This window comes from Salvia hispanica, chromosome 3 (assembly GCF_023119035.1).
Source record: "Salvia hispanica cultivar TCC Black 2014 chromosome 3, UniMelb_Shisp_WGS_1.0, whole genome shotgun sequence".
Classification (NCBI taxonomy): Eukaryota; Viridiplantae; Streptophyta; class Magnoliopsida; order Lamiales; family Lamiaceae; genus Salvia; species Salvia hispanica.
The window spans coordinates 8,165,919-8,189,470 of NC_062967.1; the positions used below are offsets into that span (position 1 = coordinate 8,165,919).

The 23,552-nt window shown below is 33.9% G+C and overlaps 3 protein-coding genes across 3 annotated transcripts; 1 reads left to right on the forward strand and 2 right to left on the reverse strand.

The window, feature by feature from the left end:
• Positions 1–4,841: 4,841 nt before the first annotated feature.
• Positions 4,842–10,588, reverse strand: LOC125213342 (ATP-dependent RNA helicase DEAH13). The gene is made up of 12 exons (XM_048113832.1): positions 10,418–10,588; positions 10,254–10,326; positions 10,104–10,166; positions 9,982–10,031; positions 9,828–9,888; positions 9,404–9,739; positions 8,925–9,170; positions 8,610–8,840; positions 8,390–8,503; positions 7,105–8,298; positions 5,553–7,022; positions 4,842–5,253 (listed from the first exon to the last, which is right to left on the reverse strand). Exons 1-12 carry the CDS (start codon positions 10,462–10,464, stop codon positions 5,239–5,241), a joined length of 3,900 nt encoding a protein of 1,299 aa, XP_047969789.1. The 5' UTR covers positions 10,465–10,588; the 3' UTR covers positions 4,842–5,238.
• Positions 10,589–13,873: 3,285 nt separating this feature from the next.
• LOC125216799 (putative low molecular weight protein-tyrosine-phosphatase slr0328) lies at positions 13,874–15,497 on the forward strand. The gene is made up of 5 exons (XM_048118571.1): positions 13,874–14,299; positions 14,666–14,801; positions 14,895–14,962; positions 15,046–15,132; positions 15,208–15,497. Exons 1-5 carry the CDS (start codon positions 13,949–13,951, stop codon positions 15,271–15,273), a joined length of 708 nt encoding a protein of 235 aa, XP_047974528.1. The 5' UTR covers positions 13,874–13,948; the 3' UTR covers positions 15,274–15,497.
• A 384-nt stretch (positions 15,498–15,881) lies between these two features.
• LOC125216800 lies at positions 15,882–17,285 on the reverse strand. Its single transcript, XM_048118572.1, has 3 exons — positions 17,147–17,285; positions 16,172–16,334; positions 15,882–16,068 (listed from the first exon to the last, which is right to left on the reverse strand). The coding sequence occupies exons 2-3, from the start codon at positions 16,331–16,333 to the stop codon at positions 16,021–16,023; spliced, it is 210 nt and encodes a 69-aa protein (XP_047974529.1). The 5' UTR covers position 16,334; positions 17,147–17,285; the 3' UTR covers positions 15,882–16,020.
• Positions 17,286–23,552: the final 6,267 nt, after the last annotated feature.

Genomic DNA, 23,552 nt, shown 5'->3' on the forward strand with positions numbered 1-23,552 from the left:
TAAGTAACAAAGAAGTATATCTGAGATATTTAATTTAAAGAGAACTGTATAGAAGGTCCTTTGAGAAGTGTATTTTTGCGATAAATTTTATTAGCACCAATAGTGTATGAATAATAAGAGTAATCATGTTTTTTGTCCGTACATATGTTTATCCTTTATCAATTTTCCTTTGGCTTTGAGGGCAAATGGACGGATATGCCCTCAAAGCCAGTAAAATGACAAAGGGTAGAGATATCCCAAATATATGCAAAAATAAGACCTTATATAATGTGATTATTCTCATTGTCCAAATATTATTAATGCTAATAAAATTTAACCAATGACCATGAAAATGCAAATACTATTATTTAGGGATGTTTACATAGTTCACGCTATTTTTTAAATTTGTGAAAAAAGCTTATGCAAGTTGGTGATTAGCTTTATGAGAAAATATTCATTTTTCTCATTTATTCATTTTTAATCGACATTTATTGGTAATAACTGTAATTAGATTAAAAACGACTGTTATATTCACAATTGGATTTATTAATTTATAATAAAAATTTATTGATTATAAATGTAATTACAATTAATGCATAAATTTGCTTAACTTTTTGGTAATGCTAGCAACAAATCTTGATTTCCTATAATACTGATGTATAGTCTTTAGTGTGTGTGACAGTGTTTAATTTAAAATGGATAGGTCGGCATATAGTACAGTAATCTATAAAATTTGAATTTTTTGGCTCTTATAATTAAGTCTTCGAACTCTCATATATACTAATTGAGTAATTAGATTTTATTTTAGACACTCTTAGGTCTTAGCCTCTAGTAACGTCTAATAATTTATGTTATTCGTGCTGTCGTCTTAAGATTAGGTGCTGAAAGATAATTAATAATTTTAAGTACTGGTTTTAATATATAATAATTGTAGCATACAAAACTTATTAGTATATTAATTGTAGAATACTAATCCATACGGTTGAGTAGCTAGGTCGGCCTAAGGTGCGAATCAAATTTATACGTAATGTTTTTAGAGAGATAAAAATTAATATTATTATAAATTGTATTTTTCACAACATAAATAGACTACTCTAATAATAACATTGAATGTTTTTAAGGTGATAAGCATGTATATATTATAAATTGTAATTTTTGTAATAACAGCATATATGGTTTTTAGAAAATTGCCAAGAACACGGGCAATATTAATTGCAAAAGTACTTGTAAGTTGAAATAATAACATATCATGCTTTTATAGTGATAAACATTTTTCTTTTATGAATTATGTAGTACTGTATTTTCTACAAATTGCTACTGAACATCTACAACATTAATTAATAGCTATTGTACTTGTAAATTATAACATGTAATATCGTGTATCTATTATTGTCTTCTTAACACTTGAGAGTATTTAAAGCTTGAAATCACAATTTTATTATAAAAATAGCAAATTGTCAAAAAAAATACTAAATTTGATCAATTTATAGTCAATATTTTTAATTTGTGTAAATAGGTTAAGTATATCATAACTTTGGCAAAATTCCTAATTTGTTTCATGGCCTAAAAATATTGTTTCTTACGTGTTTCATTTTTTATCTATAGTAAGTATGTCTTTAGCAATTTTCTGGTGGGTACTCTTGGTAGAAATATTGCACAAAAATGGAGTATACATAAAAAAATTGAATTTTTTTTTAAAGATAGTTATATAGTCGGCTTTTTTAAAGTTGCAGAATTAGCCAAAATTGACCAAAGTTGTTTGATTTTCCGGAATTTGTACTGTCAAAAATTTATTTGAAAACAGAAAGAAAATTTGAAATAACAAACGAGAACCAATATTTTATTTGGAGTATGCGCTTTCAGAACATGCATAGCAAGAATGCGTGATTAAATTATATTGGATTCCGAGACTAGTTTTTTGGTAAGTTTCAATTAATTCTATAAATTAATAAACTTAACTAAATTGAGCTAATTAACTTAAAGAGATCACATCGCATTAGCACACTATGTCCTAAACCTAATTAACACAACGTCTATGATTCATATTTTATTTGTTAGTAGGAGTATCATATAGTGTATGTGATAGAAAGTTAGAAGGTGAAGGAAAAATTGATCAAGATTTGTGGAGAATACTACCTTAGAAATCTTCATCAACATCCTATTGAGACTCTCTCTTCGAAACATCACAACTTGCAAATGCATTTGCAAACCATGGCACGATTTGATTGAGCTAGAGTGGCGATTTTCTCAAGTTGGGTTTTTCTAAATCCGCCCCTGCCCTAGTTGTCTCGATGCTCAGCCATGATTCAAATTGGTTCAGTGTTTTCAAATTAAATTGGACGACTCCATTCCCGTGACGGCTTCAGATTGTTTTCATTTTTTCAAGTTGGAAGCCAATCACAAGCACACATGATCCAATCACCAAGTTTAATTTCCCTCAAACACGATTAATATACTTAGTTCTGCCATTGGTTTGATTCTTTTGGAAGGTTGTTTAACTAATGATCCTCTTTATGCATGCAATTCGATCACCCGTGAATTTGTTGAAATCCGTGGGCCAGATCCCCTCCATACCCAATTTGTATGGACTTGGAGTAGGCAAAATAAGTGGACAACACAAGGTTGTCCTTTTTCGTTCGTTCATTATAATTTACTTTTGATGATTGTTTTTTATCATTAACCTAATATTATTGATCCATTTAAATTATCTACCAAAAATCTCAAGAGGCTACTGTTATTAGTATATATAAGTTCAACATTTAATAAACTTTTCTGTTTTTCAACTATTTGTCTATGAATTTAATTCTAATTATATCATATTCAGAGAGTTTGAAAATACGTTGGTATTTATAGAGTTTGAAAATTAAAAGCACTAAAATCGCATAATTAAATTTCCAAAAATTGCATTAGTTACATACTAAAAATTACTACATAATTAAAATTTATATTTTTTATTGCAAATTAATTTTCTATTAAACAGTTAATAAAAAGTTAATACATCTGATCGAACGGTAAAAAATAAAATTCCTTGCTGTGAAGCCTGGACTCCCAATGTCGAAACCCTTGAGCACAATATGTCCAAACCCTATTCCAAATAGAAAAATAGAGTTAATCACGGTAAACTTTCATACAAATAGACACAATTTTTTATCTAGCGTTATAAATAAAAATGATAGAAAATAACTTGAATTTGAATTTTAAAATTCGAGGGTGTATAAGTTAGTATTTGTGATAGAATAGAGCAACGTCCACTAATTTAGTTCACTATAATTAAAGGCAACGCGAATTTGAAAACACGGAGTGAACCAAAATGCCATTGTAGTGAACTAAATATTTCTGGAAGTAAATACTTCACTATAAATTATAGTGAACTAAATTCTTATTCTCTAATTATGCACTTAAGATTAGTTATACTTTGATCATCTCCTCCTCCTCCTATGGATTATATGGTAATATGCATATTTAGAAATCTAGAACATATTGCCTTATTCTTATAATTTGATTTATTTCCTTAGATATTTAATTTCTTTGTATCCACGTTTATATGGTAATATGTGAACATATTTCTTTCTCAAAATCGTGTTTGATTCATATTTTATTTGCATCATATAGTTTATGTGATAGAATTATACTAGAAGGAAAGCTAGAGGGTGAAGGAAAGATGAAACAAGATTATTGGAGATACCTATAATCGGAAATCGTCATCGACATCCTATTGAGACTCTCGGTTAGAAACATCGCAATTTGTAAATGCGTTTGTAAGTCATGGCGCGATTTGATTAAGAGTGACGATTTTCTCAAGCTCGGTTTTTCCGAATCTGCCCCTGCCCTAGTTGTCATGGACGAGGATGGTTCTGATTCAAATTTATTCTGTGTTTTCAAATTGGATGAAGACATTCCCTTGACGGCTTCAAATTGGTTCAATTTTTCCAAATTGGAAGCCAAGCACAAGCATGATCCAATCGCCAAGTTCAATTTCCCTCGAGCAACATCGATAATTGGTTCGGCCAATGGTTTGCTTCTTTTAGGACATAATCTTTAGAGTGATGATCATCTTTATGTATGTAATCCGATCACCCGCGAATTTGTTGAGCTCAACGGCCCCCGTCTCCTCGGAGCCGAGTTCATTATGGACTTGGAGTGAGCAGAATAAGTGGACAGTACAAGGTTGCCCTTCTTAACTCGGAGTACGGATGTTATGTATTAACTCTGGAAACGGGATGTTCGTGGAGACGTGTTACCTTCTCATTTGATCGCGCTCACGGCGGCTCCTCTTTTGGTGTATTTGTTAATGGCAATCTCTATTGGTTAGTTTCAAAAACCGGGGAGATCCCTTCTTTTGTTATTTTGATGTTGAGACATAACGTTTCAGCACTTTTCCTGGCCAGTGAAGTCCATGAATTCTGAAAATAGAGATGATTTCAATTGTTGCTTGTATAGTTTGGGGGATTCCTTGTGTTTTTGTGATGAAGAACCATATGATAACGAGATCTGTGATAACGATGGGGCAAGCTACCTTTCATCATGGAACAACCTTATCTAGGAATATTTTCCATGTTTAGCGCTCCTTGGCCTAAACGTGGCTACGCACTTTTGAGTTGCTGCTCTCCACCATATAGGCTTTTGAAAATTGCACGATTCACCAGAAATTAACCAAACTTGATTATTTTCCAAACAATTTGCCCTACTTGAAAACAGAAAGAAAAAATTGAAATAACAAAAACAGTATATTTAAAATTTAAATCCTCTTAAGTTTTTGTTCTTTTTTTTGTGGTCAAATAAATGTGGATGGAGGAACTAAACCGTAAAAAGAATTTGAAAGGCTAAGCACAATTATAGTTATGACTTAAAAAAATAAACCATATGAAAACAATGCAATAGTATACAAAACTCGGTAATCCAAACAAAATTTAGTGTTAACCTCAACAAAACATTGCAAATTCAAATATAAAGCAGAGAACAAGATAAGAATTCTTAGGCCATCTCAGCTTTAGCAGCAGGCCAGCAGCTTGGCCCTGAGACGACCGGTTCTTCTGGCAGCGATAAGAGCAACGTTTTGGCCAGTGGTGCATCGCGACAAACTGTAGTGGCATGACCAATGTGTTGATCGGTTAACACCACCGTGGGGATTCATAGCAACACTACGAACCTTGGGCCATGAGTTCTTCTTCACTCCGGCATTTCCAGCCTTCAACACTGGCTTCTCAGTTCTCCCATCTCCAGCAACCTACCCAACCTTGGCACGACAGCCACTCGAGATCATCTTCTTTGCTCCTGAAAGATTAACAGCCTTCTCAGTGAAGTGGATTTTGATCCAAGCACCAATAGAAGATCACACAATGCAAGAAAATGAGCAATACCAACATAGCATATCAGCTTTATGACAGATGAATAGTATAAAACATGAAAAAAATAACGGTTGTTATCGAATATAAGTTAAAAATATGAACTGCTCATCCTAAACAGTGGTTTAAAAAGTTCATTTTCAAGCATTTTCAAGCTAACCAAACAACCCCTAAGTAGTTATAAGTAACACCATAAATAATAAGCTAATATTCAACTGCAAATAATACCTCTCTTTTCAATTTCTTGGCCTTTTTCTTCAACCTTTGCTTGGGATCTCCCAAAGCTTGCTTGTGCATCTCCTCCCAGAGTTCCTCGAACCGGTTGAAAAATCCTTCTTGAAACCAATCTTGGATTTCTGGGAAGAGAAATCTAGGATTTTCCTTCCACATCTTTCCTAGTTTAGCACGAGTGTCGATTACTCTTCCTTTCTTGTTTAACTTACTCAACAGATTGCCAATGCGTTTCAGCCCACACGCCTCTGGCTTCAGCACGGTTGCAGGGGAGGCTGCCATGAATTTCCGGACAGCTTTCAGGCACGGTAAGATTTGGCCTTCTAGCAGCGAATAGGCGAACACAGCGACTCTCGTGGAATCATCTTTGATAGGCAGGCCGTGCAGAGGAAGCGGCCAGAGATGTGGGCCGAAAGTCGGCTCCACCCATGACATGACTTGATCAGCTGTAGCGTCGTAATAAGGCTTTGGCTCTGAGAGCGGCGCAGAGAAACTACATGATACCCGAGCGAATTCAGGAAGCCAATTCGGTTTCACGCTAGTGGCTCCATGAATGTATGGCCTCTTACTATGCAATAACTCGCTGTATACGAGAAATTCGGGTGCAGATCTAGAGATGGACGACCACCGGTGAAGAAAGACGGTTTCTTTCAGCATACAAGCTTGGTATCTGACTGCATTCGTGTTTCGGTCTCCCTCTGCCAAAAGTGAAGCTCCTTTGATGCGCTTCGCAACCCTATCAGCCCAGCCGGAACAGATAGCCTGGCCCAATATCTCCTCCTCGTTCAGCTGAAGAGGATGCTTATCCGAGGAAACCATCCAAGCAGACTCTACATCCTCGATAGTTCCGTGCGCCCAGGAGAAGTCCTGCTGTGAATCATGCGAGGCGAAGACTAGTTTCACAAGCTGCTTTCTCAGCTTGGAAATTTCTTCCATGGTCTTGTAGTGTAGAGCATTCTCATCACAAAACTCTGACTGGTTTTCAGAAAGATCAAAGCTTTGAAGCGCAAACGCAACAGTTAGAGCATCGCTAGTAGGGTTGGCGAATTTTTCACGAGAAGCTTTGGCGATTTGTTTCTGTTGCTTTTTCCTCGGTTTTTCTTCTTTCTCTGAAGCTTTCTTGCTTGCTTTAGAATCAGCTTCCTCAGCATGGCTTTTACCGTCTGCGTTGTTTCCAATGTCTTCAAAATGCCGAAGGAAAGGATTTGTCAAGCTTAAAGCCGCCACTGCTGCAACTGCATAGGCCAAAACGAGATTTGCTCGGGCACACTTTTTTGCCTTCTGCATAATCTGAATAACCGTGAGAAGCATTCTGGAATGACGAGGACCCATTGGATACCGAGCCATGGCCCTCCCCAGAGCTGTCAGTCTGCCATTTTCATCCAACGCTTCAAGAATCTTCAGACAACGTTCTGCTTCAATCAAAGCATCGGTCTCTGGAGGTGTGGGGAAAGGGAAATTTGCAACCTGAAATGATAGATAACGTGGAGTTTACTTACATGTTCAAACTAAATATAAAAATCAAACCAATCTATAAATAGCAACATACCTTGCCAATATGCATGGATTTTAAAAGGAGGACAACACCATCAACCGGCACCTTTGATATTTCAGCAATTGAAAAATCAGAAAATAAGTTATTGAAGGCTGCTGAGGAATAGAGGCGATAACAATGTCCCGGGCCGGTTCTTCCGGCTCTTCCAGCACGCTGAGCTGCAGAGGCTTTGCTTATCCACTGTATCTCATATGTCTCCATGCCGCTCGAAGAGTTGTAGTTCTTCACCTTTTCTCTTCCAGTGTCGACAACATAGCTTATTCCAGGAATCGTCAAAGAGGTTTCAGCCACATTAGTAGCAACTACAACAAGCCGCTCTCCATCCCTAGCATCTTCAAAAACACGAAGCTGGGATGATGCAGGAAGCATCGCATAAAGTGGTAGCACATTCAGTTTACCAGGGGAATATCCCTTATCTTTGTCATCTCGTTCAGAAAGGGAACGGGACGGATCTGACCCGCCTTCAGGGGTCTCGGGAACATCTTTGCCTTTGGTGTTGGAATCAGAAACTCTTTTCCCCGATAATGCTTCAAAAGCAGCCTTCAGTGATGTAAGAGTTCCCTCTTCTCCCAAAATATCGCCTTCAGAATCAGGTTTCGTCTGATTCTCACCATCACTAAAGAACTCCAGATCACTTTCTTCTTCCGAGTCATAAGATGCATCAGATGCGTCTTCTGGAAAATCTTCATTATCTTCCTCCATGTGAGAATTAAAGCGCTCAGTTATCTCATGACCCGAACTCCCTTGGAACTCAAATGCCTCACTTATCTCTTTCATATCATTTTCTTCGGGTGGTTTCTCTACAGATACGGCTGAAGCCTTGTCTTCAACTAGCTTTCTAGAAGCTCTTCGTAACCTTTGACAAAGAAGTTCGACCTCTCTCTGCCCAGTTACAAAAACAAGAATACCCCCAGGTGGCAATCTCTTGTGAATTGATAGAACCTTCTTATAAGCTTGGCCAATGTAATCAACAATTTCAGTCTTCTTTGAGAAGTGTGTGGTCACTGGAAACTGTCGAGTTGGAACTTCAATCACTGGTGGAGGATTGCGAAATATATTTGTATTAGACACAAAATCTTCCACGCGTAGAGTAGCACTCATGAGCACAAGCTTCAACGGGTATATCCTATTTTCAGATTCAATAGTTTCCCCGGCAAGAATTCTCTTCATCTGCATCTCGTATTCCCTCTGCCATGCACAAATAAAGAAGCAAGCCATCTAAACATATGCAAGAAGGGAACAAGTACAACATAAAGTTCAAATAGGTGAGAGTTGTTACCTGACGCTCTTGGATAACCCGAGAAAGCATCCCGATGAGAATATCTGTATTCAGACTCCTCTCGTGAGCCTCATCCAATATTAACACTGAGTATCGCTTCAGCAGAAAATCATTCTGCAGTGAAAAAAAAATCACCATTACAATCAGTCAGAAAATCTACTTAACTTTCACATTCATAAAACTGCTAGAACAATTCATTTTGTAAAGCATGAAAACAAACCTGCACTTCCCGAAGCAAAATTCCATCAGTCATAAATTTGATTGAGCAATTCTCTCCAACCTTTCTGTCATGCCTTACTTGAAATCCCACCTCCTTCCCGAATCGAAGCCCAAGCTCATAAGCCACCCGCTTGGCTGTTGCAAGTACTGCAACTCGGCGAGGTTGGGTGACGCCAATAATGCCACCTCCAGTGTTTGAACCACGCGAACCAAAACCAGCCTCATAAAGAAACTGAAAGTTTTCCATATTTGCAATAAGTAAAAGAAGTTCCACCAAGAAATTCATGTTACAAACAAATTTTGAAACATGGCTAACCTGAGGAACTTGGGTTGTTTTTCCGCAACCAGTTTCACCACATATAATGAGACTGATATTCTCATTTATAGCTTCCATTATTTCCTGTTCCATCATGACTATGGGCAGACCCATCCTTTGCTTTTCAACATCCTTAGGTCTTGAGACATGAACCACAGTTGGAGCAACATGATTTCTCGATGAATTACAGTTGCTATGGTTATTTTCACCTTCACGATTGTAAATTGGATCTTCATCCATCACATCCTGTCCAAGATATGCACGAGTCATTACAATGTAGAGTACGTGTAGTTGTAAATCAAAGAAACAGGTAAAGCTAGAGTCATTGTGAGTGGAGTACATGTAGTTGTAAAATGAGGACACAAATAACGCAAGAGGACAATATGTTGTACGAAACATAGAAACAAGCATGCTGTTGTTTTATTTACTTCCTATATGTAAAACAATTCACAACTTCAGAAACAAATATAGTTAGCTACCTTAGGCTTCATGACTTCTTCATTTTGGCATGACTCAGTTGATTTTTCCTCAGATCCTGGCAATGATGGTTGAGTATTGCCGTTGGCCACTTCTTCGAATGAATCACCAACTCGTCTATCAGAGGTATCAGGTTCATCACTCAACGATTGCATATTGACATCTGAATGCACATTTCTATCCGGCAAACAGACATCATCCTCAGACACTTCAATATCATCATTGTGAGACACAACATCTCTTTTCCTTTTAGTGTGAGCCTTTTCAGCATGTGGGAGTTCCAAACCAGCTTTCGAAAACTCAACTTCTCTTCTCCGTTTCTCACGAACAGTCTCAACCTGCAATGGGAATATTATATTATTAATTCGAAGAGCCCTTACTACATCAAACAGAACATACTAATCAGATTATCAGATAATGGAATACCTGCCCCAAGTTCCTTGAAGACCACATGAGTGAAAAAACATCATCTTTGATCTTGTATTTCCTGAAAACACAAACCAAACCCCATTAACACCCAATGCCTCCGATCAATGTGATTATAAGCAATCCTAAGAAGGCCTGAAATCAATGTTCTTACTCCAATGTCTCAATGCTTTTTGACATAAGGAGTTCCTTTTCTTTCTCTTCCTACACAGCAAAAGGTCCAATTAAACAACAAACAATAGTAATAGAATCACTCAAGCTTCTAAATACACATACCTCAAGCTTCTTTAGCTTTCTTTTCTGAGATTTACTTAGTTTCGGTTGCTGCCTCACATTGAGCTATTCCAACACCCAATATTAAAATTAAATAAAAATCAAAACTTTAAACTAACCAAATCATAAAAACAAGCTAAAACTAAAACTAACCTGACTTTTCCCTTTCTTATCTTTCATTTTCTTAGGCGGCAATATGATTAAGTCACCGCCACCAATCTCCGAGCTAATTTTCATCCAAAATCGACAAATCAGTAACCAAAATTGACTTGCGCAAACCACCGATCAAATTTTAAGAATAGTAAATGAATTCAAACCTTGAATTCAGTCCAACAACGGCGTTAGAATTTTGTGACGGCTTCATTATTTGTCTCTGTGAAAGGTGTCTCTGTGAAAGGAGGTGAAGCGACGCTGCGGCGAAGGATTTAAGGGAGGAGGAGGTGAGGCGGCAGCGGCGGGTTTAAAGAAGGAAGCGACGGTTTAATCCCTTGTAAAGACAAATAAATAAGGAAAAGATAATTGGAAAGGGAAATAAAATTTTCAAGTATAAATAAGGAAAAGATAAAGAAACGGAAATAAAAAATTTTAAAATAGATTTTCAGGCTAAAATAACAGTAATTATTTATAATTTAACGAAAAAGAAAAGATAAAGAAAGGGAAATAAAAAATTTTAAAATATATTTTCAGGCTAAAATAATAATAATTGATAAAAATTAAAAATCATTAACAATTTGATACTGCCGGATACAAAAACCAAATTTAATCCTAACAAACGAACTAAATTTATACTCCTATATTGAAAAAACGAAAACCCAGATTAATCCTAACAAACAACCCAAATTTGTACTCTTAAACCATCTCCAACAGTATTGCAAAACCTAAAATGCAGTGGAATAATATCCTCCAATAGTACTGCAAAACCAATCATATTATAGGTTTTTGAAGAAAAAATACATATCTTTAGGTTTGCACTAAAAGTATACCAAACACATTTTTTATAGTTTGAGTTATTGCATTCAAGTCCAAATCAATTCATATTTATCATAATAGAAGAAGAGAAGGAAGAGAAATTAAAATACAGTGAAAAAGAAAACTTACAGGGAGAAGAAGAAAGCGGCGAAGTAGAAAATATGAATTAACCAAATCTAATCTTATTAATATTTTATTTAATTATTAAATAATGGACTGGCCCAAATTAATATTATATTATTCAATATAATTGGAAAAAATAATCTATTACTACTATTTACTAAGAATGAGCCGTCGCTTTATTCCACTATGGAACTATTAAACCGCCAATTTTATTAAATAGTAGATAATAACGGTACAAATAAAACCTATGGAAACTATTAATTTATTAGTTAGTAAGTGAATACTATACATACATTACTATATTCAAATCAAATATGCTATCATAACCGAAAAATAGTTAAACATAAGTACTTAATAAAAAACGATGCATAATATAGAAATTTTATAATAGAGAAACATAAGCCCAAATAAATAAAATCAAAACAGAAGACTGATAATTAAATTAAATTTTTAAATGAATTTTAATTTGAGTTTTAGTTACTTTACGTGTACGTTGTAATATTTTCTATAGTATTTTTATTGTATTTAAATTTTCTAAATTTTGTAATTTATTATTCAATGAATAATAGATTTCATATTTAGTTATATTAATTAATAAATCTTATATTATACAGTATTATTTATTTTATGATATTGCTAAATTGTCATAAGGTTAGTATGTAATTTAGATAAAATATATAGGTGTCATTGAAAAGTATAAAAAATTAGTGGGTGAGGAATATTCTTTTAGGTTTGAGTTTAGTGTAAATGGTTGGAGATGCTCTTATAACTGACCCCACGCTATGGCTGCTTTGTCCCAATCAATGGAAGAGAAATGAGGAAGAGAATTATAATAAAACATATTAGGGCAGAGTTAAAATAGTTTTAGTGAAGAGAAAAAACTTCATGAGAAAATTGAAAAAGAAGAAGAAAAATTACATAAGTTTGGAAAAGACGATAAAGGAGAAGAAGCAGTGCCGAGCTGCAATTTTGTTTAAGTAAACCTAGGAAATTTTATTTAATAGATTGACGTTATTTATGTTTTATTAATAGTCCAAGTAAATTCAAAACTAGTAAAATATTAAAAAATAAGAGTAAAGGTCAAAACTGGTCCTGAACATATGGTTTTTTACGATTTTGGTCCTAAACTTTATCTTTTGGATTTTTTGGTCCTACATATTTCAAATCGGATTACAATTGGTCCTCCGTTAATTTTATACTCCCTCCGTCCCCCATTAGGAGTCACACTTCCGTTTTTGCACCCGTTTTATACAAATGATAATAAATAGTTAACGTGGAAAAATGGTAAAGTAAGAGAAAGAATAATGTAGAGAAAAGTCTTGTCTGCATTATTCTCTCTCTTACTCTACCATTTATCCACTTTAACTATCTATTATCATTTTTATAAAGCGAGTGCAGAAACGGAAGTGTGACTCCTAATGGGGGACGGAGGGAGTAATAGTCAACAGGTTTAATCCAATTTTAACCAAATTAGACTTTTAATTCTGATTTTTAAGTCACTAATTAATTTTCTAATTATTTTCTCATCATCCATTTTTCACGCGTGGCTTTTTAAATTGCTCATGTTTCCATGCCGTTAGCACTGAACACACTAAACAAATTTTAATGGTAGTTTGTGCCTCTGGCTCCGCCACTGGAGATAACTAGTAGTACCATTTTTATAAAGAGTGAACTACATAAATGACACATCTTTCACTTTCGCACATAAATGGTACATGATCTTTATTTTATATCGTTTTTAGTACTCAGTGACAAAAATAACCCTAGGTACCAAATATGTGATTTTTTTCCATAGAGGATATTTTTGGAAATTTTAATTAAAAAGTACTCCAAATATATGATTATTTTTTCTTCCTTATTTTTCATTTTCTTCTTTAGTTTCTTCTTCTTTCTTTTTTCTTTATTTTCTTCTTTCTTTTTAGTATTTTATCTTCCTTTCTTTTTTCTCCTTAGTTTATGTTTCTTCTTCCTTTTTTCTTTTTTCTTCTTTTTATTATTTCTTTTTATTATTCTATACATACATCTAATTGCATTCATAATATAAATAAAAAATAAAATACCTAATTAAATTAATTATTTAAAGTAATTAAATTAATTAAATATTTTTTATTAAATTATTTTATATCATTATGAATACAATTCACCATGTTAAATTTTTATTAAGGCTATATTGATTAGTTACTAATTTAATGTAAAATTATTATTATTATTATTATTATTATTATTATTATATGATTCATAATTTATATAATTATATTATAATTATTTATTAATTTAGTATTATAACAATAATATTTATAATAATGAAATATAATTTTAGTTAAAATTATATTTGAGTATATTTGAATGATATTAAAAATAAATTAATTATTAATCTATAACATTAAAATAATAATATTAATATTGATTAATAATAATAGTATAAAGAATGAGGAGAATAAAGAAGATATTATCACTTTTGTTATTAATTTTATGTATGACCAAAATACCCTCTATGATATAAATGAGAAAATATATTTGTTCAAAGGGTATTTTGGAAAGAAAATTGCATCAGATACCAAAAATGTGATTTATAGATATAAAAAATGATATAAAATAAAGATCATATAAACGTGCGAAAGTGAAAGATTATGTACCATTTATGTAGTTCATTCTTTTATAAATACACACAAAATCAAAGAAGCGAGCGAAAAAGATACAACCATTCAGCTGCAGATAGCAAAATCCGCCATTAAAATTCGATCAACAAAACCTCGATGAACACTCTGCACGCACCCACGCACTCATCTCCAATCGCCCAAAATTCACCAAATCGTCGCCGCGCTCCTCTCCTCCACCGTAAATTCCAACCATTTCTGTCAAATACTCATTCACCTAAACATCCAATTCCATCCATAAAATCCACGAGAGTACTCGCGGCGGCGTCAATGCCTCCGACCGCAGACGGCGACGCGCCGCCGAGCAGACCATTCTCGGTTCTGTTCGTCTGCCTCGGCAACATCTGCCGGAGCCCCGCCGCGGAAGGCGTTTTCCGGCACCTCGTCAAGGAGAGGGGCCTCGATTCCAAATTCCGCATCGATTCCGCCGGCACCATCAACTACCATGAGGTATTCGATTCTCGATTTCTTCAGATGATAGATCTGCATATCCAATCATAATCGATTTTGTGGAGCTAGTTTCTTCCACATTTGCTATCGTCAAATGCTTGAAATTAGTATTTTTTTTTATAATTCAAATTAATTGTTTATGCTACTACTACTTTAAATGAGACTGAAAAAGTAATAATCCGTATAATTATTGAGATGAATTTAACGAATTGTTGTCCTTGCTTTAATCAGTTATCTGATATCTAAAAGTTAATATAATGAGAAAATTATTTTTTTCATAATTAACTAATTATATTTGAAGTATTTTATAGTATAATTATTGGAATTAATTGTACTAATTCTTTTGCATGATTATGGTGAGTCAAGGGTGATCAAGCAGATCCAAGAATGAGGGCATCTTCAAAAAAGCGTGGAATTGAGATAACTTCTATATCAAGGCCGATAAAGCCATCAGATTTTAGGGATTTTGATCTTATTCTTGCAATGGACAATCAAAACAGAGGTAAATCACTCATATAAAATGGAAATCAATTGATGATGCTTACATATATGATGAATTCAATTTCAACTTACTGAAAATTTTGTTGGCCTAAAGAGGATATACTAGGTGCATTCGAGAGGTGGAGACACAGAGAGACACTACCCAAAGACGCGGCCGACAAGGTCCCATAGTCCCGCTCTACGTTTATGAGAACCCGCAGCAGCTATCTTATTTCTGATTTTGATGGTTTCTCGCAATTTTGCAGGTTCGCTTGATGTGTTCTTTCTGCAAGAGGCACGATGAAACCCAAGTTCCCGACCCCTACTATGGTGGACCACAAGGTTTCGAGAAGGTAACTTAATAAAATGATGTCATAAACATACATGTGGCATGCATTGATGAAGATATTGGCGTGCATTTTTCGTAGGTTTTGGATTTGCTCGAAGACGCATGCGAGTCCCTATTGGAAAACATTGTTTCGCAGAAGCTCTAAACTCAGACTTTCCAGATTTACTCTTTGAATGTTTGTCAATGATAACAATACACAATAGTCAAGTATTTTTATCTTGGCCAAATTGCCGAAAAAACTTGTCTAATTCTGGTCATCCCACAACTTTAAAATTCGGTCGAAAAAAACCATAATACTACTAACATTGTTCGTGATTATCTCACGAGCTTTGATTTGGGTGAAACAAACGTGAAATTGTATCGAATGCGAAAGCTGAAATTTGGTTTATATTCCAATACACATCTTCACATTATGTGACAACACGCTTATGTTTCACATCACCAATTTGAAACATGTATGTGTTATATCAACAATGTACATCATGAATATATAGGATAATTGCAAATAATGTTAAATTTCATGATTTTCCGGCAGGACAAGTGGACAACCCATACTTTGATCAAATTTTATTGAGTATTTTTTAGACAACTTTCGTTACTTATTTATGCACAAGGCTAGATAAATGCTAAGCAAGCATAACCAAACAACACAAAAATGACAAGGAAGTTGCATCAACCCTACCAAATTCAGGAATTACTAAGCATTCAAGATAAGAAAAACAAAGCAAGCAAAGATCTTTCAACATCAAATCATCACAGCAAAGCAAGTATCATTCACCAATCCCATGAAACATCAACAGTATTAAGTTCGGAAATTACAAAGCATATGCAAGATAAGAAAAACTAGCCTGCAAAGCTCTTGCAGGATGGAATCATCAAAGCAGACAAATTCTCATTCCTTCTTCCCAACTCCATGAGACATATTGTAGATTCCTCTCCCCTATCAAACGAGGGAAAGAAAGAGGCATTGCATTTGATTAAAGAGACGAGGAGACTTTACACCCGGTTAAAAGATGGAGAAAAACTATCGAACGAGGGCTTACAATGAGAAAGAGAGAAGTGGCAGCCAAAGCAACAGGGATAGCGACTGAGGTGATCTTATCGAATGGTCCTTTCAGATAAGTGTGCTTGTGTATGCTCTGGAAATGCTTCTGCTTTTCGAAGATCTTCTCTCTTGGCCTGAAGGGTGGCTCAATCGAAGACATCCTGCAGAAAATCGAAAGACAAGCAATTTGAAGCTATCCGCATGGATCCCCGTAGAAAATTGTTGCTGGAATCACAAATCCAGTTCTTTTTCTAGAAATTTCCACAACATTATCAAACTCATCAATTCCTCCGCACACAGACTCACTCATTAGATGAGCTAATTTCGAAAGATGATCAATTTAAATCTATCTGCAAAGTGAGGTTCATTTATACACCATAATGAATTGTGAAATCACAAATCTCTATGTCTGGTTTCGAGAAATTTCCATAATATTATCAAGCTATTCAATTCCTCTGCAAACAGACTTAGATGACCTAATTTCAGCTAAACTTTTGGGGATTTTTGGTAATTTTTCATCGCAATCCCAAACTCAAAAGCTCGGTTGGATAACTAAAAAAACAACTCAATAATTCAACATGAATTAATACTTATCTTTGTTCTGAACAAAGTCAACAGGTTTATCATCCAATCGCTTTGATGAAGAACTAATTCTTCTTCTTCTTAACAGAAGAATCACAAATCACAATCTAACCACCCAAGCAAGTAGATTTATTTGCACCAAACAGTTTATTCGATTCCACCGCGGCTTGAAAAATTTATCACAGTATTCTCTAATCCAAAAATGTTTAGTCTCTATCTCTTAAGAAAAATATTTTCCAGTTCAGAGATCTTCATCCAATACACAGGGAAGATAAATTGCGGATTCACACATGAAAATAACAACACGCCAAACAAAATGGAGTATATTTGAGCAGCAAAAACCTCAGAAATCAAAAGTTCTTAGCAAAATATAAACAATACTTAAACTTACCTGAGCTCAAGCGTTAAATTCCCAAGCAAAATTGCGAAATTTGAAACTTGCAGAGTTGATCTAGTAAAAGCGAAAATTGAAATTTGCAGAGTTGATCAAGTAAAAGCGAAGATGTTATCCGGATAGCTCCAGAATCCGGGTACGGATCCACTTTGTTGTTTGTTGGGCCCGAACAAATGATCTGTTTTGGGCGCTAGACTTAACCCGGCCCAATTTCGTTGTATTCCATCATTACTCAGTACAGTAGTAATACTTGTTTTGCTCTTTCTTGAACAATAAATTGATACTAATAGTTCTATCATTGTATGATAAAAATAAAAATCATTTTCTATTGATAAATTATATAAAAGTTATTACTCCCTTGGCAAAGCATTCATTTTTTTATACGAAATTTTATGCAGTCTTATGTTTAGTGTGTTATGTAGAGAGCAAATGACGCATAAAACATAATCAAGTAAAAATAGTGATGTTTCATTTTTTTTTAAATGTATCGTTTTGAATGAAATATTCTAAAATGAAAAATATATCACTTTAAATAAGCCGAATAGAGTACTAAATTTTCGAAATCCTTGAGCTTTAAGCTCTTCATAGGATGTTTTGTTCATGGTGAGGTTTGGTTATATAGAAAGATTTAGAGAGGGTCAAACTTACCAAGTACTACTCCTACATAGAATGATAGAAATATTCTAGAAGGAAGAATGCAGTTGTAAACTATTCACAAATTGTAAATATTCATTGACAATGTCAAGGTACAAATTTTAATAGAATTAGGATAGTTTATTTTGTTAGTGAAGGTCTATTTAGAATAAGGAATTAAAAGACCTCACGAGTGGATAAAAAATTTATTTATGTACTCCATATAAGTATGTCAATGTGGACTTACGTTTCAAAAATATCTTTTTGGAAATTGAATATTTCCATGTGAGAAGCTAAGGAAAGTCAAATAAAAACACCTAATAAACGGTGTTGCATTTAATTATAAGCTTCAAACTGTTGTACCAATCAATCATCATGTTAGATGATCAAAATCAAAGATAAATGTTTCTGTTATGAGAGCGTGACTTCGGCCAGAATTTCTCCCTCGCCGGTCCCTTTTCATTAATATTTATGCAAGTGTCTGACAATAATTTTCGGTATTACTAGTATTAAATTTTCTTGACTTTACTAGGATTGATAAGTACTAATAGTAATTTTTTTTCTATGTTAAGAAAGGCTAATAGTGAAAAATTTGCAAGCTAGAAAGATAGACAGTTCGCCGGAGCTCGTTTCGATTGCGGTGCTGCATCAAACAGATAGCCGTTTTATCTTTGGAGACGAAACGTCAATTCGAAGAGCACTACCGGGGCGTATCTCGTCTTGCTATAAAAAGGTCCAATCGACTCGGCTAAACATCTTTCCTACGGTTTATTAGTTTCGATTTTCTACGTTGTAATTTCTGTTTCAGTTTAGTTTCTACATTCTGTATTCATTCTTTTGGCTTGTATTACGTCCGGCAAGTACTTATCTCTGGTAACCGCGGGATAACCAACAAACAATAACTAATTATATTCTAAATTAACTGCATCAGTCGGCAATATTCAATAAGAAGTTGCGTTTATGTGAGAGAGAGAGACCATTATAGCACTAGTAAAATTCGTAAACATTTTTTAGTCATAATTATTTAAGCTGTGGAAATATCTAGAGATAAGATATGTGGGGAGTGTGCCCACGTATTTTTAAGGGACCAATCTTCGTTAGTGTTTCTGATTAATTCATTAAAATAGACATGATTTACTATTCTATAAATTATAATTTAATTCCTCGATACTGCTACACATATTTATTGAGGATTTCATGAATAACGTTTCCATATACCATAATGCTAGATATGTGGGGACTGCCCCATTAATTCATTGCAATCTTGTTACATGATTCACTATTCTAAAAATAAATTTAATTTCCCCATAACGCTACACATATGTTATTGATGTTTTCATGAACAACATGTAATTAACGAAGTGTCACATGCTCTGTCCATACCATGCCTTATCTAAATGTACATGTGAAGAATATTAAAATTCAACTAAGTTATGAATTTAGAAAATATTATCACCATCCACAGTTGTTTCTTTGTTCTATCTCGATAAAGAGAAAATGAATATAAAAAATTGCTTGAGATTGTTCTATCTTGATAGAGAGATTGAATATCAAAAATTGCTTGAATGTAATTCATATTTGAATTCGAATTTTGACATATTCATCTTATTGAGCAATATTAGTGTGGGTATAATAGGTTCTCCACTAAAGAGGAAAACATTTATTTTTCCCAGTGTAATACTAATAGGTTTGAATTATTATAGCATTTGTTTTAGTCAAATATGGTGAACCCCCTACATTTATTTTCTTTCGAGTAGAAAAATAGGGTGAATTATCAAAACACAAATTAAATAAATGCGTTACCGGATTTCCAGCTTTAAAGCCTACAGACTACACTCACTTTTTGTCGCACTCTTTCCACTTTCATCAATATATATAATTATGATTCCACCATAATTAATTAATTAATTTCATTCTACCTAAATTATATAGCACTTGCACCGAATTTCTTGATTCCAAGTCGAATTTTAGACGCAAGTCCATGTTAAAAGTAATAAACAAGAATAATAAAATAATACCAGCACTTTTTGAAAAAGAGTTCGAAGAATCGGTTTAATCTATTTTTCTTGAATCTTTTAATTAATACGGTTCTTTTCCACTGTGAAAGGGGAATCTTGAGTTAAGAAACATGGGCAAATAAGCCCATAAGTTTGGGAGGAGTGCCCCCGCCAAAGGGGTCGATAGACTATTAACAACACGGGATTCCACCTGTTCCATGAATCCTAACCCACTCGGGTAAGAGTGTAATGTAGTGATGGTTCAACTACTGTATTTTTGCCATTTATCTTCCATTTATCTATCTTCTACTTTGCCAAAATTGTGGAAAATTCAAGGTGATATTGAACTAGTGGTAAGAAAATGCATATCTATACTGATTGCTACTTGAAATGTCTAACCCACTTTTCTTCAAAGAAGAAAAAATAATAATAACCCACTTTCTGAAATGAGTCATATTCTTTCAAGATTTAGTTCGAGAAAATAAATTAGTGATTAATTGCCAAACAAAATGGCAATAAATGTTGGTGTATGTAGTTATCCTGGTAGGCAGCCAGCAATTAATATTGATTTGAAAACAAAAGAAAATAATAGAGGACATTTTGGATTTCTTCTACTGAAACATCACAAATTAGTTTTTTGTTTTTGTTCAAATCAGCAGCCATGCGATAGAGACGAAATTAAGTTGAGGATGGCTGTCACATATCTAAATATCATTAAATGAAATTTATTAAAATTCTACAATATTACTTACATTTTTTTTAAATGATTTAGATTTAATCTAGAAGTAATTTATCAGATAAGTGATAAGATCCTTGCTCTCAATTTTTCAGAAAATGATTGAGATTTCATTTAAAAGTAATATGTCAATTAAGTGACCAGATTCGTGTTGGATGGTATAAAATGGTAGTATTACAGTCAGACGAGAAATTCGCATGGTACGCATACATATTAGTATTTACTCAGAGTTTGTAACAAAAGAAAGTATACTCTTGATTCAAAACATTACTATATTTTTTGTATTAAACTCTTTCTTCATAGCATAATGCTCAGAGTGTAAATCTTTCGACTTATCAAACGGTTTCCGGCCGGCTATATATCACCATAATTCATTCTTTTGAGGGCCAGTAGTTGGAACGCCGGGTTTGCACCCTTTTATCAGTTACACTTATACTCATGTCATACTTTATGTTGCCGGTGACAATCGTATCATTGAGCGTGTTGACTCATACGTCACAACAAACATTAGCTAAATATAAGGAGAGGACTCAAAAAACTTTTAGCTAATCAAGAAAATTAACTTAATTGGATTTTGTTATATCCAGTTCATGAACTAACTAATTAAGTGTATAGGTTTATATACAATTCTATCCGAATTAATTAGTACTCCATTATGTGTATGTGGGTTGTCACCCATATAAAAAAAGGCTGTCGAACTTGATTGGTCAAAGATAGAGTTTATTTTAATGACTTTTAATAAAATAAAAACATAACTGGCTCGTGAATCGCATGATGTAAATCATAGAATAATTCATTGGAATATTAACGCAAATAAAATAATAATATAATAAAAAAGGTGCATAACGCAAGTTGAGAAAATTAATTTAGCCACCATCTAGAAGGAGAGAAAGCTATAAAAATGTCATACTAAATGTAGCAATCGTTTCTTCTAAGGTCAAATTCTTTGAAATTAAGCAATTATTTGAAGTGTCTTGTTAGAAACGAATATAGTATATTTCAAGAAACATAACTTCATCAAGATACTATTAATTTTCAACGGTTTTTGTGATACAAATCATACAATCTTCTTTGCAATGTTTTATCATTTTTTAACGAATTTTATAGTACAATCTTGACCTCATCAGCACAGAGTCAGTCAATCATTTGTAGAAGTCTCACAATCTTAATTTTGTTATCTAGTCATGAAAATTTGTACTAGTAACTATGAAGCATTTTTTTTCATGACCCCATATAGAGTAAAGTTTAAAAACATTTGATAGTATTATATTTTTGAAATTCTTCAAAGGTCAAAATCCTAATATTTTGGTCTCCGATCCAATGTTTTAAACAATGTAATGAAGCTCTTCCAGTTAAATTTTTTAGTTTGGAAAACAAGGCTAATTGTGCATTTAGTATTAATAATGTCGTTGATTTGTTCTTTATGTATTGATTAGGAAACAACGGTTACATTAGCGCGCAATAGGTACTATACACTCTTTGAATGGTAACTGTTTTAACTTTTAAGTAAGTCTTATAGATTTATCACTGAAAGATGCTTTAAGATTATTTTTTGTGATTATACCTTATATATTGAATTTAACCTCGTTGATAAAAAAAAAAGAGGTATAGTACTTTTTGACAGTATCTCAATTGGGTTACAAGGTGACTAAACACTTTATTTCAGCTACCCGTCACATGTTAAAATCCTTAGTTCCACATTCCTTGTTACGTTACAACTTACAAGTTACAACATACTCTTCTGCATACACATCAATGTTTAGAATTTATAGATACAACTCATGATATTTTTATAGGCGGTTCAAAAGTTGAGTATTAAAATAAATAAATACGCATAAAAATATTTACATACATTTTCCACTTGTATTGAAGAAGTAATTTGGGTTGTGAAGGATTCCCACCATCACACATTTTCTTATGAATCACCGCAATTTATGTGTATGAAGTTGACCTAGCTATAGTATGCATTTAAATAGTCATATCCATCTAGATGGGTTTGAATAAATCTGTATAAGTCACACACTTGTTTTTCCTGGTTTCAGATGAAATAAATAACAATAAAAAAACACTTTCCATTCCTGAGATGGCATCTCCTACTCCATATAATCTTCAAATTTAAAAACCAAAAAGTGACATTTTATTCGCAAATTTAATAACAAGTGTGAAGAGACCGTCCTAGTTCCTACCAACACTGCGTATTCACGCGCAACCCACGCTTCGTTCTAAAAGTCACAAAACGGGGTCGTTTCGAAGAAGTTTCTACATATGGTCAGCCGTCAGCCTAATACACCTCCCCCCACCCGACTCGTGCTTACTACCCCACAATAGTCAAACTATAACTGCCACTGTTAATATTTAAATATTATTTTAATTATAACAGCACACCGCGTCTGCCATTGGGCCCGCTAAAATATCCAATAGTATTGTTAATAGTATTAGACAAATTCTGTGTCTATTGTCCCTAAAATTCGGAGTATATTCTTTTAGAGTATAGTACTATTTTGGTCCTTTACATATAGCCGATTTTTGATTTTGGTCCAGAACATTCACTTTTCAAAAAGTAAGTCCAAAACAAATGAAAATTGATATCGTTTGCATCCTTTTTTGACGTCACCGTCAATTCTCGACGGTCAATCGTCAATTAGCGAAAATTTGACCCGATTAGACTTAATCTCAGATTATTAGTTGGTTAATATTATGTTAACTATTTTGCTAATAATTCAAATTTTTTAATATTTTTAAATATGAATAATCAAACAACATTTTTCACTAAGTATGGAGTTGGAAAATCAAACGACACATCTCTCTCTCTTCTTTCATCTCTCTCGTCACTCTCTAAGAATCTTAGAACCCTAGTTCTGAATTCCGACGAAGAAGCCCGATTCCGACCAAAGCCACCCGGTTCCGACCGATTTCAACCGATTATTGTTGGTTGCCATGAGTTGGAAGTCGCCGTACCCAAACCACCGTTACACCGAAGGTCTCACCGACGTGAAAAAATCATATGCGAGGAAGAGGAAGAAGACTGAAACGAGCG

Excerpts from the sequence above, each read along its gene's own strand:
- LOC125216799 (XM_048118571.1), top strand. The coding sequence starts at position 13,949 with ATGAACACTCTGCACGCACCCACGCACTCATCTCCAATCGCCCAAAAT. Across the intron at positions 14,300-14,665 it reads GCACCATCAACTACCATGAG|GGTGATCAAGCAGATCCAAG; the intron begins GTATTCGATTCT and ends TGGTGAGTCAAG. Across the intron at positions 15,133-15,207 it reads GACCACAAGGTTTCGAGAAG|GTTTTGGATTTGCTCGAAGA; the intron begins GTAACTTAATAA and ends CATTTTTCGTAG.
- LOC125213342 (XM_048113832.1), bottom strand. The coding sequence starts at position 10,464 with ATGAAGCCGTCACAAAATTCTAACGCCGTTGTTGGACTGAATTCAAG. Across the intron at positions 10,167-10,253 it reads ATAAGAAAGGGAAAAGTCAG|CTCAATGTGAGGCAGCAACC; the intron begins GTTAGTTTTAGT and ends GTGTTGGAATAG. Across the intron at positions 9,889-9,981 it reads AAAAGCATTGAGACATTGGA|GAAATACAAGATCAAAGATG; the intron begins GTAAGAACATTG and ends TTGTGTTTTCAG.
- LOC125216800 (XM_048118572.1), bottom strand. The coding sequence starts at position 16,333 with ATGTCTTCGATTGAGCCACCCTTCAGGCCAAGAGAGAAGATCTTCGAA. Across the intron at positions 16,069-16,171 it reads CCACTTCTCTCTTTCTCATT|GGGAGAGGAATCTACAATAT; the intron begins GTAAGCCCTCGT and ends CTCGTTTGATAG.